At 40.7% G+C, this 14,381-nt stretch overlaps 1 protein-coding gene across 1 annotated transcript in view; it reads right to left on the reverse strand.

Annotated features, from left to right (window-relative positions):
- Positions 1-282: 282 nt before the first annotated feature.
- Positions 283-14,381, reverse strand: part of PPM1L (protein phosphatase, Mg2+/Mn2+ dependent 1L) — a 338,714-nt gene continuing 324,615 nt past the window's right edge. Inside the window, exon 4 of the mRNA XM_004003202.5 lies at positions 283-13,140. Within this exon, the coding sequence (XP_004003251.1) occupies positions 12,794-13,140 (347 nt within the window). The 3' untranslated portion in view covers positions 283-12,793. The remainder of the gene's footprint in view (positions 13,141-14,381) is intronic.

The following is a 14,381-nucleotide window of genomic DNA, read 5'->3' on the forward strand; positions in this document are numbered from 1 at the left end:
TTTTATTGCATACATTTTAAAAAGTTATCTCATTTTGAGTTTAAGCTAGGCTTATTCCTGTTCCAAATGAAAGCACCCAAATTCTCGATACCTCCTATTTCTTGCTTCTGTTATGCTTTTACCTTATCCTCAGGCCATGAACTGTTTTTTTCTGCTTTCTATGTGGAATCCCAACTTAACGGCCACTCCAACCCAGAAGCATTGAGAAATTAGAAAATTCCAGCATAGGCATCAGAATGTAAAATGAGTTTAACCAAAAGGAAAAGAAGAGCAGCAGTCTCATTTGTAAAGTCCAATAGCTTTAATGTGTTTACTCTTGCTTTAATCTGGTCATCAAGGGTGTATTTTCAGCTGTTCATTTGGTATACAACAACACAGAGTCAGTGATGGCGTGAACACATTAGTCTCTACAAGGCTAAATCTACCTCTAGCACACGTCCAAGGGACCTGAATGACATGCCATGCATCTTAAGTGACTGTGCACTCCCATGTACTCCAAGCTCAGCACCAAACTGACATTTAGCTTTATTTCAAATGTCTCTTAGAGACTAACATAGACTAGTAGGTATAAAAACCTCTGAAGAGTACCAAGAGCGATGAGGTTTTGCCAAGGTTTTGTTGTGTTTTATGGACAGTTTTCAGGGACTAACTTACCAGAAAGTCTGGTTGATTTGAGCGGTCATTTTGATCTATGAGTTAATTATTAAAATACAGTTGGAAGGTTCCTAAAAGAAAGCATTGTTGAATATATCCTGCTATCTTTTTATAAACCCATAACATCTTATGATTTTTAAAGTAGCAAGAAAACACTGATGGAAAATTTTTCTTGATGTTAAAATGGGTATAGTAAATGCATTTGCAAAGTCCTGTTTCAAACTTCAGGAGGGAACAAGGGCAGAGCTTATGAGATATACAGTTCATGAAAACTACTTTACAGTTTGTAAGTTTTTTTCTTACTCCATTCAACCCTCCTTTCTTTTCTTTATAACTGGATTCCCCCTATGGTTTTAATCTTACCAAATTAGAAATTGGTTTCATTTAATTTGCATTTCCTTTTGTATATTCTCTTATTAAAAACAACAAAAATTCCACGCTGACCACAATGAAATATTCCCAATCTCTTATTTACTCTATTATTTTAATTCAATAGGATTCTGATGTAATTTGGCAACAGCTAAATAGGAAAAGGAGTACATCAAGGCTGTATATTGTCACCCCGCTTATTTAACTTCTATGCAGAGTACTTCATGAGAAATGCTGAGCTGGAAGAAGCACAAACTGGAATCAAGATTGCCAGGAGAAATATAAATAACCTCAGATATGCAGATGACACCACCCTTATGGCAGAAAGTGAAGAGGAACTAAAAAGCCTCTTGATGAAAGTGAAAGAGGAGAGTGAAAAAGTTGGCTTAAAGCTCAACATTCAGAAAATGAAGATCATGGCATCTTGTCCCATCACTCCATGGGAAATGGATGGAGAAACAGTGGAAACAGTGTCAGACTTTATCTTTTTGGGCTCCAAAATCACTGCAGATGGTGATTGCAGCCATGAAATTAAAAGACGCTTACTCCTTGGAAGGAAAGTTATGACCAACATAGATAGCATATTGAAAAGCAGAGACATTACTTTGCCAACAAAGGTCTGTTTAGCCAAGGCTATAGTTTTTCTAGTGGTCATGTGTGGATGTGAGAGTTGGACTGTGAAGAAAGCTGAGCACAGAAGAGTTGATGCTTTTGAACTGGGCTGTTGGAGAAGACTCTTGAGAGTCCCTTGGACTACAAGGAGATCCTACCAGTCCATTCTGAAGGAGATCAGCCCTGGGATTTCTTTGGAAGGAACGATGCTAAAGCTGAAACTCCAGTACTTTGGCCATCTCATGCGAAGAGTTGACTTATTGGAAAAGACTCTGATGCTGGGAGAGATTGGGGGCAGGAGGAGAAGGGGACGACAGAGGATGAGATGGCTGGATGGCATCACCGACTCGATGGACGTGAGTTTGAGTGAACTCTGGGAGTTGGTGATGGACAGGGAGGCCTGGCGTGCTGCGATTCATGGGGTTGCAAAGAGTCAGACACGACTGAGTGACTTAACTGAACTGAACTGAATATTACTTGGATCAAGAAGCATTTGGCATAAACAGAAAGAGATGTCTAGGGAAGATGACCAAGCAAAGAATTTAGAAAGAAGGGATGGCCTCAGTGGTTAAAAATAAAAGTCTTGTATTCAGTTCTGCTTTACTGTGCAGAAAATAGATACTGTTGTTATTATTATTCAAAATATAAAACTTAAATCCCATGCTTAGATTCTGGCATATCTAAAGTAACTATGGATACCAAATTTATGATTAAAAAATCTTGCACTTAGTCTTCACATTTAAGATCAAGACATAATTGTATTTCTGAAATGTTACTTTTCTATATAATAAATCCACTCATTTATCAAGGAATACTGATGATAAAAACTCAGTTCTGAGTTCTCATCTGGGACATGAAGCTGGGACACAGCTTCTCGGGAATAAAAATAAAAACAGGTCATGGAGAGATGTTCTCATTGTTTCCTGTCTGCCTTTGCTGTAATTCTCTCCTTCCTCCAGAGGACCCTGTAGGGAGATCCCTGGCTTGGATCTCCTGCTGAGCCCTTGTATGGCTATTGTTCCAGTGGTTATTCCTCAGTGAGACAGCCCTACCCATGCCCTGCTCCCCAGAAGCTCCCTGTCTCACCTCCCCACTCCATCCTTGGGAAAGTAGATCTAATGTGGAGTAATTATCTGTGCAATTTGCTTGGGTGGTGGCAAGATATTCCCAATCTGTTACCATTCACTGTCTGTTAAGTGTAATAAAGAATGACTCTAACTCTGCCCTGTCCTTACATAACTAAGTCACTGTAGAAAATCTTGAAAGATGTATTTTTACCCCATTCAGCCAATACTGAGCATTGCAATATCTGTGAAGCCTCCACGGGCCTGAAAGTGATAAGGCAGGAACGATGCCTGAGTGCTCACCTCTAGATACACTCCCATAGGCTATCTGCATTTGCTAGGTGCTCAAAAAGGTCATAAGAGTAATGGGAAGAATATACAAGCAGGTTTATTTACAGCAAAAATAGTGGCCTTCTCAACTAAATCTAATGTAGATCAATGTTTTATGAATCCAATGATGCTTATATGTGTGTGTATATATATTTATATATTTAAAAACTTATGTATTTGGTATATAGAATTATGTATGTGAGCATAATTCACATTGGGGTGTTTTGGAACAAACTGTTTCATTACTATTTTTCAGGCTTGTTAGAATAATTATTCTTTTGAACTCTAAAATGTCATCTTTTGTTTCTGTTTTCCTTTTCCTGGCTGACCAAAGGAATGTTGAAGCACTGCAAAACAAATTTCAACTCTTTATAATCTGAACTGAAATTGTGTGAGTGTTATAAATCAAAGCCACTGGCTTTAGTAACTGAAAGAGTAAACCGAAGATAACGCTGTAGGTGTCAGTGTTCCAATGTGAATGTGTATTTCTGATAAAATGTTAAAAAAGCAAACAGTGCTTTCTAAAAGAGGAGCAAAAATTATTGGATCTTCTCCCATTCTTTATTTACTACTCCATTTTTCCAAATATATGCTTGAGATAAAGGGTAATCAAGATGAAAAATACATAGACGGCTATAGTCTTGGAACCTGAATAGGGGGAGTATTCTTGCTTAACGTCCCATGGTTATAGTTTTCCCCCATGGCAGGATTTGTATCTTTTCATTATTATACTAAGCAGTCACTGTTTGTCTCTGCATACACTGGGAGACAGATGGGGATATCAAATGTGCACAGGGATATCATTCTCTTTAGTTAGAGATGTCTAATACATCATTTCTATAGGATTTTTAAAAAATTATATGAGCAAACATGACCTTTGTAATTATATGAAAAAGTCTCTAGGAAGCAGGAACAGTAAATAACCCTGTGCTTTGTCTTTGTGAAATGGTCAGGTTTAAATTGAATACTCACTGGTATTCATGTTGGTGTTTGAAAAATTATCAAATTTAGAACTCACTCCCAGTTGTAGCTGTGAGTGACTTTATCTGACTTCAGTTTTACTGAGACACCCTAAAACATAAGGTCTATCATTTAGTGTCTCTTACTATTAAAAAAAAAATTCTAGAAAGGAGTATTCCCTCCTTGAAATGCACAAATTCTTAGGATTCAGGGTAAAACGATGTCTAGCATTTGGAAAGCAAACAGTACTTAGGACAGTGAAAGTGGTTTAGGAGAGCAGTAAATAAGACCACATATATCTGTTTTCACTGGCAAAAAATGGAACAAGGGTTGTAATTTTACTAACTTTACAAATAACTCAGGATTCATTTTTACTTCAATGTTACCTACTTAACTTCAGAAAGAGCACAAATATTAGAATGATTCATGACGTTAATAAAATATAATGTCTCCTTAATTGAAAATATTTTAATTTTATTTGGTTTTGTCTTAAATAGTGTTTTGAAAGTGCTCTTCTTTACATTCTGACTTTGATCTCATTGGAAATTAATTTTGCACTTTTTAAAATTAAAAAATACATCAAGCTATATTTTCCTTATATATTATTCTACCTAGGCCATCAGTCATATGAAAAGAAGATTTAGAATTATATTTATTAACATGTAAGCAAAGCTTTAACCAATATTTTAAATGGGAAGCCTTGAATTTGAGTAAGTAAAAAGTGAGAAAACCTGCTTTCTATGGTGTATGTGCATGGGCGCACCAGGCAGCACGGTGGTAAAGAAGATGCCTGCCAGTGCAGGAGATGCAGGTTGGATCCCTGGGTCAGGAAGATCCCCTGGAATAGGAAACAGCAACCCATTCTACTATTCTTGCTGCAAGAGTCCATGGACAGAAGTCTGATGGGCTATAGTCCATGGGGTCACAGAGAGTCATATACAACTGAGCACATGGGTCTCTGTGCAGGGGTCAGCAACTGCTATTAAATACAACCTATGCAAGTAAAATTCTAACAATCCAAATTTTTGATAACCAACTTTTTACATTTTTAATGTTGAAAAAGCAAGAGAGTTCCAGAAAAAACATCTATTTCTGCTTTATTGACTAGCCAAAGCCATTGACTGTGTGGATCACAATCAACTGTGGAAAATTCTTAAAAGAGATGGGAATACCAGACCACCTGACCTGCCTCTTGAGAAACCTATATGCAGGTCAGGAAGCAACCGTTAGAACTGGACATAGAACAACAGATTGGTTCCAAATAGGAAAAGGAGTACATTAAGGCTGTATATCGTCACCCTACTTATTTAACTTATATGCAGAGTACATCATGAGAAATGCTGGGCTGGAGGAAGCACAAGCTGGAATCAAGATTGCCTGGAGAAATATCAATAACCTCAGATATGCAGATGACACCACCCTTATGGCAGAAAGTGAAGAGGAACTAAAAAGCCTCTTGATGAAAGTGAGAGGAGAGTGAAAAAGTTGGCTTAAAGCTCAACATTCAGAAAACGAAGATCATGGCATCCGGTCCCATCACTTCATGGCAAATAGATAGGGAGCCAGTGGAAACAGTGGCTGACTTTATTTTTCTGGGCTCCAAAATCACTGCAGATGGTGATTTCAGCCATGAAATTAAAAGATGCTTACTCCTTGGAAGGAAAGTTATGACCAACCTAGACAGCATATTCAAAAGGTCCGTCTAGTCAAGGCTATGGTTTTTCCAGTGGTCATGTACGGATGTGAGAGTTGGACTATGAAGAAAGCTGAGTGCAGAAGAATTGATGCTTTTGAAGTGTGGTATTGGAGAAGACTCTTGAGAGTCCCTTGGACTGCAAGGAGATCCAACCAATCCATCCTAAAGGAGATCAGTCCTGGATGTTCATTGGAAGGACTGATGCTGAAGCTAAACTCCAATACTTTGGCCACCTGATGCAAAGAGCTGACTCATTTGAGAAGACCCTGATGCTGGGAAAGATTGAGGGTGGGAGGAGAAGGGGACGACAGAGGGTGAGATGGTTGGATGGCATCACCGACTCAATGGACATGGGTTTGGGTGGACTCTGGGAGTTGGTGATGGACAGGGAGGCCTGGTGTGCTGCAGTTCATGGGGTTGCAATGAGTTGGACACGACTGAGCAACTGGACTGAACTGAACTGAATGTCTGATTACTCTAAAGGTTTTTTTTTTTCTCCCTAGTTCCCTGACTATTACTTCTACCTTTGTTTCTGCATGAGCACATTTAGAATTATGCCTTGTCTAATTAATATAGAAATATGTTGAGATACTGCATGGCCTCACATTTAACCTCTGAATTTCTTTATGACAAAAGGTAATGGGAGAATGTGGCTGAAACATGGTCCCTTTCCTATGAAGAAGTGACCCAGGCAGACTGCCCTGCCTCCTAACCCTCCCCCCAACACAATCTGCCATTGAAGCCCTCACAGTAGGGCTGTGCTCAAAGCTAGGGACTCTGGTCCTTAGAGGTTTTGAGATTAATTTGGATTCAGCAAATGTCAGAGGGGATTTCTGTGGTAGGACTTCTAGAGTAAATAGAACCACATCTCTAAATATAATCCACATGTTTGCAACTTGCTTGCTTTTTGGTTATTTTTCCTTTTCAGCATTTTTTTTTAATACACATAAAATGTGTCATCTTAACCAAGTAAAGTTCCCTGTGCTATACAGTAGAGTCTCATTAGTTATTTATAGTGTGTATACATTAATCCCAGTCTCCCAATTCATCCCACCTCTCATCCCCACCTTGGTATCCATGTTTGTTCTCTACATCTGTCTCTATTTCTTCTTTACAAATAAGGACATCTATACCATTTTTGTGGAGAAGGCAATGACAACCCACTCCAATACTCTTGCCTGGAAAATCCCATGGACGGAGAAGCCTGATAGGCTGCAGCCCATGGGGTCGCTAAGAGCTGGGCAAGACTGAGTGACTTCACTTTCATCTTTCACTTTCATGCATTGGAGAAGGAAATGGCAACCCACTCCAGTGTTCTTGCCTGGAGAATCCCAGGGACGGAGGAGCCTGGTGGGCTGCCGTCTACGGCGTCGCACAGAGTCGGACACGACTGAAGCGACTTAGCAGCAGCAGCATACCATTTTTGTGAATTCCATATATATAATATGATATTTGTTTTTCTCTTTCTGACTTACCTCACTCTGTATGGTAGGCTCTAGGTCCATCCATGTCTCTGCACATGACACAATTTCTTTCCTTTATATGGCCAATATTCTAGTGTATGTATGTACATCTTTTTTTAATCCCTTCCTTTGTTGATGGGCATTTAGGTTGCTTCCATGTCCTGGTTATAGAATACAGTGCTGTAGTGAATATTGGGGTGCATGTATCTCTCTGAATTATGGTTTTCTCTGGGTATATGCCTAGTAGGATTGCTGGGTCATATGGCAATTCTATTTTTAGTTTTTTAAGGATCCTCCATACTGTTCTCCATAGAGGCTATATCAATTTACATCTTCATTTGGTGGAGTTGTGAATTGTGCAAATGCCTGTGATGATCTGTTAAAATGAACAGTTACTACATGCTCTCTTCAAAGTCCTTAACTTGGATTTATTGAAGTGATTGTACAAATGAAGGTGTGGTTATTACTAACCACATGAACATGATCATAATCAACCCTTGGTTAAACAGTTTGTGGCTTAACAGTGGTAAAAATAAAAAATAATGGACAAAGCATCAACATTATTGAGAATTAGCAAATAAACTTACATATTAGAAAACAAGTTTAGAATCAGGTATATAATGGAAACCTCACAATCACTTGCTCTGCGCAATCTGCCACCTAGTCTAAGTGGTCTTACTTTCAGTTTTATTCTGCTTTGGATAACAACCAGAGAGAGTGTATTCCTAAATATTGGATGTAATTTTAAGATAATGACTTTACTGTAAATTCACTTTGTCCCATGTTTTCAAGTAGATTTATCTCCCCTGTGGTGTGGATTCTCTCTCAGAGCTTCCTGAACATGTTACCCAGGCTGGGAGTGACAATTATGGAGCTATAGTCAAGCCTTACATTTTAGGCAAGAAATAACTTGGCAAACTTAATGATATATATAAAATGTGAAAGATGGGACAACATGGGATAGGGATTTTAGAATGAATAAGAAAAGAGAGTAATAAATGTAAATAGTTTACATTTCCATTATTATACAATGGATACATAATTTTTAAAAGTCTAGTTAGAGTTTAAAAAATGAATTAATACCAAATTTGCTATTCTCCCTTTTCTATTATTTTAAATAGATTTTCTTACTCTCACATAGTGATAAAAATAAGTATTTATTTTGATTCTATCTGAAAAGCAAAGATAACTTCAAAAAAGCAACTAAAAGCTCTTGAAACGAATTTTAAAAAATCCCTAGCTGTAGCCAGGTTTTTGCTTATTATTCATACAAAAAGAAGGGAGCCCATGTTTTAGAGTTTCAAGCAAGATCGCTGAGCTTCTACTTATCCATGTGAGGCTGCTGAAGGTCAAAGTAAATCATACTATTTCTTAATACTGCTTTCATTAACAAATCAGCCTCTTTCATGAAAGGATGAGTGCTTCTAAATTGCAAACTATATACTGCAACTACTAAGAGTCACAGTGAATGAGAAAACAGTAATATTTCCATATAGCAGAATTTCCCAAAGTGGTTCCTATGGAACACAAGCTTCTTGGAGTGTTACTAGGTGTTACTCAAAAAAAAAGTTTCCATGGTCAGATGAACCTGAAAAACACTAGAACTACATATGTGTTGTTTTTTTAAATTTTTCCTCAAAGGATATTTAAATTAGAACCTTCAATGTGCTGATATGTACTAACTTTCTAAGATAGTATCTTTCCCAAAACTCTGTTGACCCTGGAACCCTGTATGAGGAAGAGTACCTTTGGAGCTTGTGTCCTGTGGAACATGCTGGGGGAACATTCCTGCAGTCCTGAACTAATTAGCTTCAAAGTCTAGATGTGAATGAGTTAATCCAGGGGCAATTAAAAAGGCCCTAGTATGGTATCTAATGGTAATGTCATTTCTGCAGAGCTAGGTCAGGAATGCTGGTGTGATGAGCTAAGGCAATTCAGGGGAACATCAAAATCAGTCTCATACTGGATCGAAAGAAGGAAACAATTTTCTGAGATCACTGGAAAATAAAACCTTATCCAGAGTATGGATTACTGTACTTCCAAATGTACAATGAACTGTTGCTCTTTCTAAATTTTCTGTGTTCCCAGTTGCAAGAGAGTTAGATCTAGCAACAACTCGGGGCGGGGGGGAAAGTCAGGAAAATCAAAGTATACTTGGCAAAGAAGAAGTGATCACTCCCTTTGTGAATCCCTCATGTATGGATGAACATCCCAGTGATTCAGTTCAATTGTGTAATCAACTTCCTAGAACCACTTCAGATAGGGTTAACGATGCCATCACTCACATAATCCTGTCTGCACAAAATGTTCACGGGTTGAAATCACAACAGTTGTATGCAATAAGGCCCATTTTAAATATCCAAATTGCATGGGCTCCCTGGTACTCAGACGGTAAAGAATCCACCTGCTATGCAGGAAACCCAGGTTTGATCTCTGGGTCAGTCAGGAAGATCTCTGGAGAAGGGAATGGCAACCCACTCCAGTATTCTTGCCTGGAGAATCCCATGGATAGAGGAGCCCGGTAGGCTCCAGTGCATGGGGTCGCAAAGAGTGGAACCCAACTGAGTGACTAACACTTTCCCTTTCATATGCTCCTTCACTCTGTAAAACACTCTGTAATACTCTTACCCCATAGACAAGATGCTAGAGGCCAATGCCTTCAGTCCAAGGCAGGAAGAGAATGTAGCCTTGGGTACCAGTAACATGTACAGTTATGCTGTATTAGAATGGTGACCTCAGAGTCAAGTACTTTGGGCAAGTTGGTCACATGAAATAAATGCCGGTCTTGGGAACTAGTTTCAGAGTTTTCCATGTAAGTATTATTTATTCCTTTCACTAGAGACCTGCAAATACAGTGAGTTAAAAAAAAAAAAGTTTCCCTGCCTTATCCCCGCCCCACCGCCCTCCCCCGCAACGCATCAAATTCTGACCCATTTTAAGAGTACAAATTGCCACTAGAGCAGCAGGAAAGCAGTGCATTAATGAAGACCTGGGCTTGGCATCTTGCTGGGGGGGTCATAAGCACATGATCATTGGTTCCCAGCTTTATTTCTTAAAGACTATAAAACCATTCCAAAATTTGGCACCATAGGGGCTATTGGCAATGCTAACTCAGGCTAGGAAGCTGGGGTGACGTTTCCAAAGCTTTGGCAGTGCTATTTCAGGTAGCTTCACATGCAAACTTCTCAAGTCAATTTCCCTAACTAGACTCAACCTTCCTGTCCCTAGAAAATGGGGCAGCTGGCTGGAGAGCCACAGGGCACCCCAGGTGAGATCTGCACACCCCCAGAGGCTGGAGGCAGCTGAGAGAGAGAGAGAGAGAGAGAGAGAGAGAGAGAGAGAGAGAGCGAGCGATCAAGCTCCAGGAGAATGGGGAAGGGAACAAAGTAGCCTGACTTGAGACATAACTAGTCATCAGATTGCGGCTATTTTTTGCCTGTTTCAAAAATCTACAAGCCAAAATGGGAGAAAAAGAGGCAGTAAGAAATACACACACTACTTGGTTAAAGTCAGGAATGGGTTCATTTCTACAAAGAAAAGTTTAGAAGATGCCTTGTGAACCTCAGTCAGAGGGAAAGCCACACACTCCTGCACTCAGCACCATCTACTAAGACACTTCCCAGGGCAGAGAAACACTGATTTACTAATTTAGTAGTTTTTCTTCTTCGTCTTCACCAAAACAGTAGCATTTTCATTTTTACACAATAACAATGATGACAGAACTTAAAAAGGTCTTTCCATTATTATTTATGAATTCTGGGTTAAGTTAAAAATAGAAAAAGGAAAATTAACTATGTATTGTAACATGCTGACACTGCTTACTCCTGGACTCCAGTTAGAGGGTGGGCTCCAGTAACTTCATAATCAGAATGTCCTGAATCCCCAAACAAACTCAGGCCACCTGGCCCAACCATCCCATCAATAATCATAACCAGCATGTTTCCCACAACTCCCTCCCCCCCCCCCCACCTCAAATACACACAACCAAACATTGTGCCTCTCAAGAGGCAGAAACGCCAATCTAACAGGTGGCAGGTATTTTGTACTGGAACATGCTACACTTAAAAAAACCAAAACCAAAGTTCTAATATCGTAAATTCCAATGTTAGTTTACAAAAGTACATCGCTTGGGAAACCATTATTCTTTCAGTTAAATAAAAGTTAAGAGCTCAGAGGGATCCAGACAGATCACAGTCCTCGGCAGCCACAAGGGGATCTTTGCATCCTCCCGAGTTCTCTCCTAGGACCTTCCACATTTGAAGAAGGCAGAGGAAGAGGTGGTCAGCGAATGGGGCCTTGGAGAAGCCATAAAGACAAATGCCCACTCTGGAAGGACAAAACCAGGTGGATGCCCTGGTTTTTCAGACACAGACTGGGTGGGGATGCCATGAAAATCTTGTTTGGCTGTTCGAGCCCAGCATTTTCCATAATAAAATACTGAGATTGGAAACGTGACATTGGTGATAAGAAATGAAAAGTAGCGGGTCTGGCCCCAAAATAACTCAATGGTTTGCAACCAAACAATAAAGACTGCTGCCTTTCCACCATCTAGCAGAAGCACATCCCAGTAATTTACTACTGAATTCCAACAGGAGGCTGGGGACTCTGAACTTGGCTTCAGGGGGCACACATGCAGTTCTATGCAGCTGCTTCTCAGAACAACGCTTGAGAGACACTCAAAAGCTACTAGGAGAGAAAGAAATGCACAAAACCGGGCAGCTGGTGCTCAAGTCAGGATGGCAACCTCAGTAGCTTCCTCTCCCAATGCAAAGCAGCAAACTTCCCAGGGGATGCTGTGACTTATTTGGCTGTGATTTCCCCATCTATCCTTAAAGGTAGAAGGATTACGGTATTGCAATTTGCTCTTTTCCACTTAGTACTGTAAAAAAATCACGGTGTCTGGTGGTAAAGTTTAACAGCTGCCTATTCCATTAGGTAAGGTGTAAGCAAAAGGTTAAAGCCATGCACGATTAGGATAAACACACAAAGACTGGTTGGGTGGTATACAAAGTCTATTTAACTAATGAAGGCGGGGGAAGGTGACTTAAGGGGTGCAGGCGGTTCTCCTCCTCCCCACTTCCCTCAGCCTTCAAGAATAGCTGTGGAATAATAAACCATTTTCAAATCTGTTTCTGGGCTGCTGCAGAGCAGAAAAACTGGGCTCAGGAGGACAAAGCACCCTAGGGACAGCTCTGCCTCTCAGCAAGGGGCATGGCCACAGTGGCTCTGACTCATGGGTTACCCACAGCATCTCCTGGGAGTCCTGTTCTGCTCATTGCTCCAGTGAGAGGACACAAAGTCTGATGATCGGAGGGCCCTGTAAAGGATCTAAAAAGCAACTGTAAAAGGAGAATATATGGCACATACGCCTTTCACTTCACACGTGTGAATCTACAGCTATATATATTTTGGACATTGGATGAAAGCATTGGGAAAACACGAAGAAACTATTTTCCAGCATCTCAACTACATTGGCCAAGAGCACCCTCTGTTCATACGGCACATAGACTTAAGACAGGTGGGGACAGGGAACCCCATGTCTGGGATGGATGATCCTAATTGTAACTCCCACACCTTTCACTACATTAAAAGAAACCAGTGTGTTGAAAGTCCTTTAGTCTAAGGCAGCTGAGACCCTGAAGGGTTCACTGCTCTTCTGTTTTACTGCTATTCCTGAACTTCACCACCATGACTGTTATATTGTCAGGGCAGCCTCTGTAAAAGGACTGTAAAACGATGCTCTTGGCCCCAAAGTGAGGTTCATCCAAGCGGTCCTTGATGAATCGAACAGCTTCCTCGTTGCTGAAAGCATCCCAGAGGCCATCTGATGCCAAGATCATGAACTCGGGCTGGAGCTTGTCCAGGTCAAAGGTCAGGATATCTGGGTCTGGGATGACCACATTGAGGTTTTTCAGTGGATAATCCCCCAGCGATCGAGACATGGCCAGGATCCCCTGGACCCTCCAGGAGCCATTGAAACTGATAAAACCACCTGGAAAGAGAGAATGAGCCCATTAGCTTGAGCAGCTGCTCCCTCACATCCTGGTGTGATTCGTGCGCACCTGCAAGGGCTGACCTACTGTGTGTGACCTGTCACACGTGCTCCTGCTGGCACTGCCACGAGGGAAGTGTTCCTCCTGCATGGTTGACGTCTGATGCTCTCCTAATAGATCCTCGGGCCCTCATCCTTGGCATCTTAAAGGCCTTCAAGACTAAATCAGTAGGAATATTGAGGGTAGGAGGGGTGGATGGGTGAGAGCATCAGTTTTATTAATAACTAAAGAACACCTTAGCAGTGCAGTGACTGATAGTAGGGAGCCCCAAGGAGGGGATTTGGGGACAGCAGCAAAACAACACTGAAAGGCAGGTGGCTGGTAATGGATACAACCACTGGGACCCATCATTAGCATGAGGCCACCCTTGGTTGTGCCTGTATTGATCACAAACAGCTCCCCAACTGGGATAGGGATTAAAGGATGGTATACTTTAACACAGTTGTTAAAGGCTCAGGCTCTTGGGTCAGTCTACTAGGATCTGATTCCTGCCTCTGTTACTTCTAGCTCTGAGTGACTTTGGATGAGAAACTCTCTAATCCTTGGTTTCCCTGGTTGCAAAATTTGGACAATAATAAAATCTATTCCACTGAGAAGTTGTGGGAAATAGAGTTATTCTATATTAATCAGTTGGCACAGTGTCTGAATATAACATGCACTCAGTATTACCCAGTGGCTTAAATGGTAGAGTCTGCTTGCAATGTGGGAGACCTGAGTTCAATCTCTACCTAAGTCAGGAAGATCCCCTGGAGAATGAAATGGCTACCCACTCCAGTATTCTTGCCTGGAAAATCCCATGGCTGGAGGAGCCTGGTGGGCTATAATCCATAGGGTTGCAAAGAGTCAGACACTACTGAGCAACTTCACTTTCACAGTATTATCTATTATTATTTTTTCTTTAAGGGAACTAGAACTTTGTTCATTTGCATGTTATGTCAGATATTTATTAAATATATGCTCCATGCAGGGTAGTTTGCAGGCTATAAAGTTGGACAAGATCTAGACCTTTTCCCAAAGAAGCAGAGAGTCTGGCAGGAGGGAAAATCCACCTGCATTAATAGCTACAAGCATAGAGCAGTATTTTTTCAGGGAGAATCCAGCACCTGTTATATGCTATAGACAGATAGAGAGAGATTTCCAGTTGTGATAATCAGGGCAGAGTGAGCGTTAAAGCTCAGCT

The sequence above is a fragment of the Ovis aries genome, chromosome 1 (assembly GCF_016772045.2).
Source record: "Ovis aries strain OAR_USU_Benz2616 breed Rambouillet chromosome 1, ARS-UI_Ramb_v3.0, whole genome shotgun sequence".
NCBI lineage: Eukaryota > Metazoa > Chordata > Mammalia > Artiodactyla > Bovidae > Ovis > Ovis aries.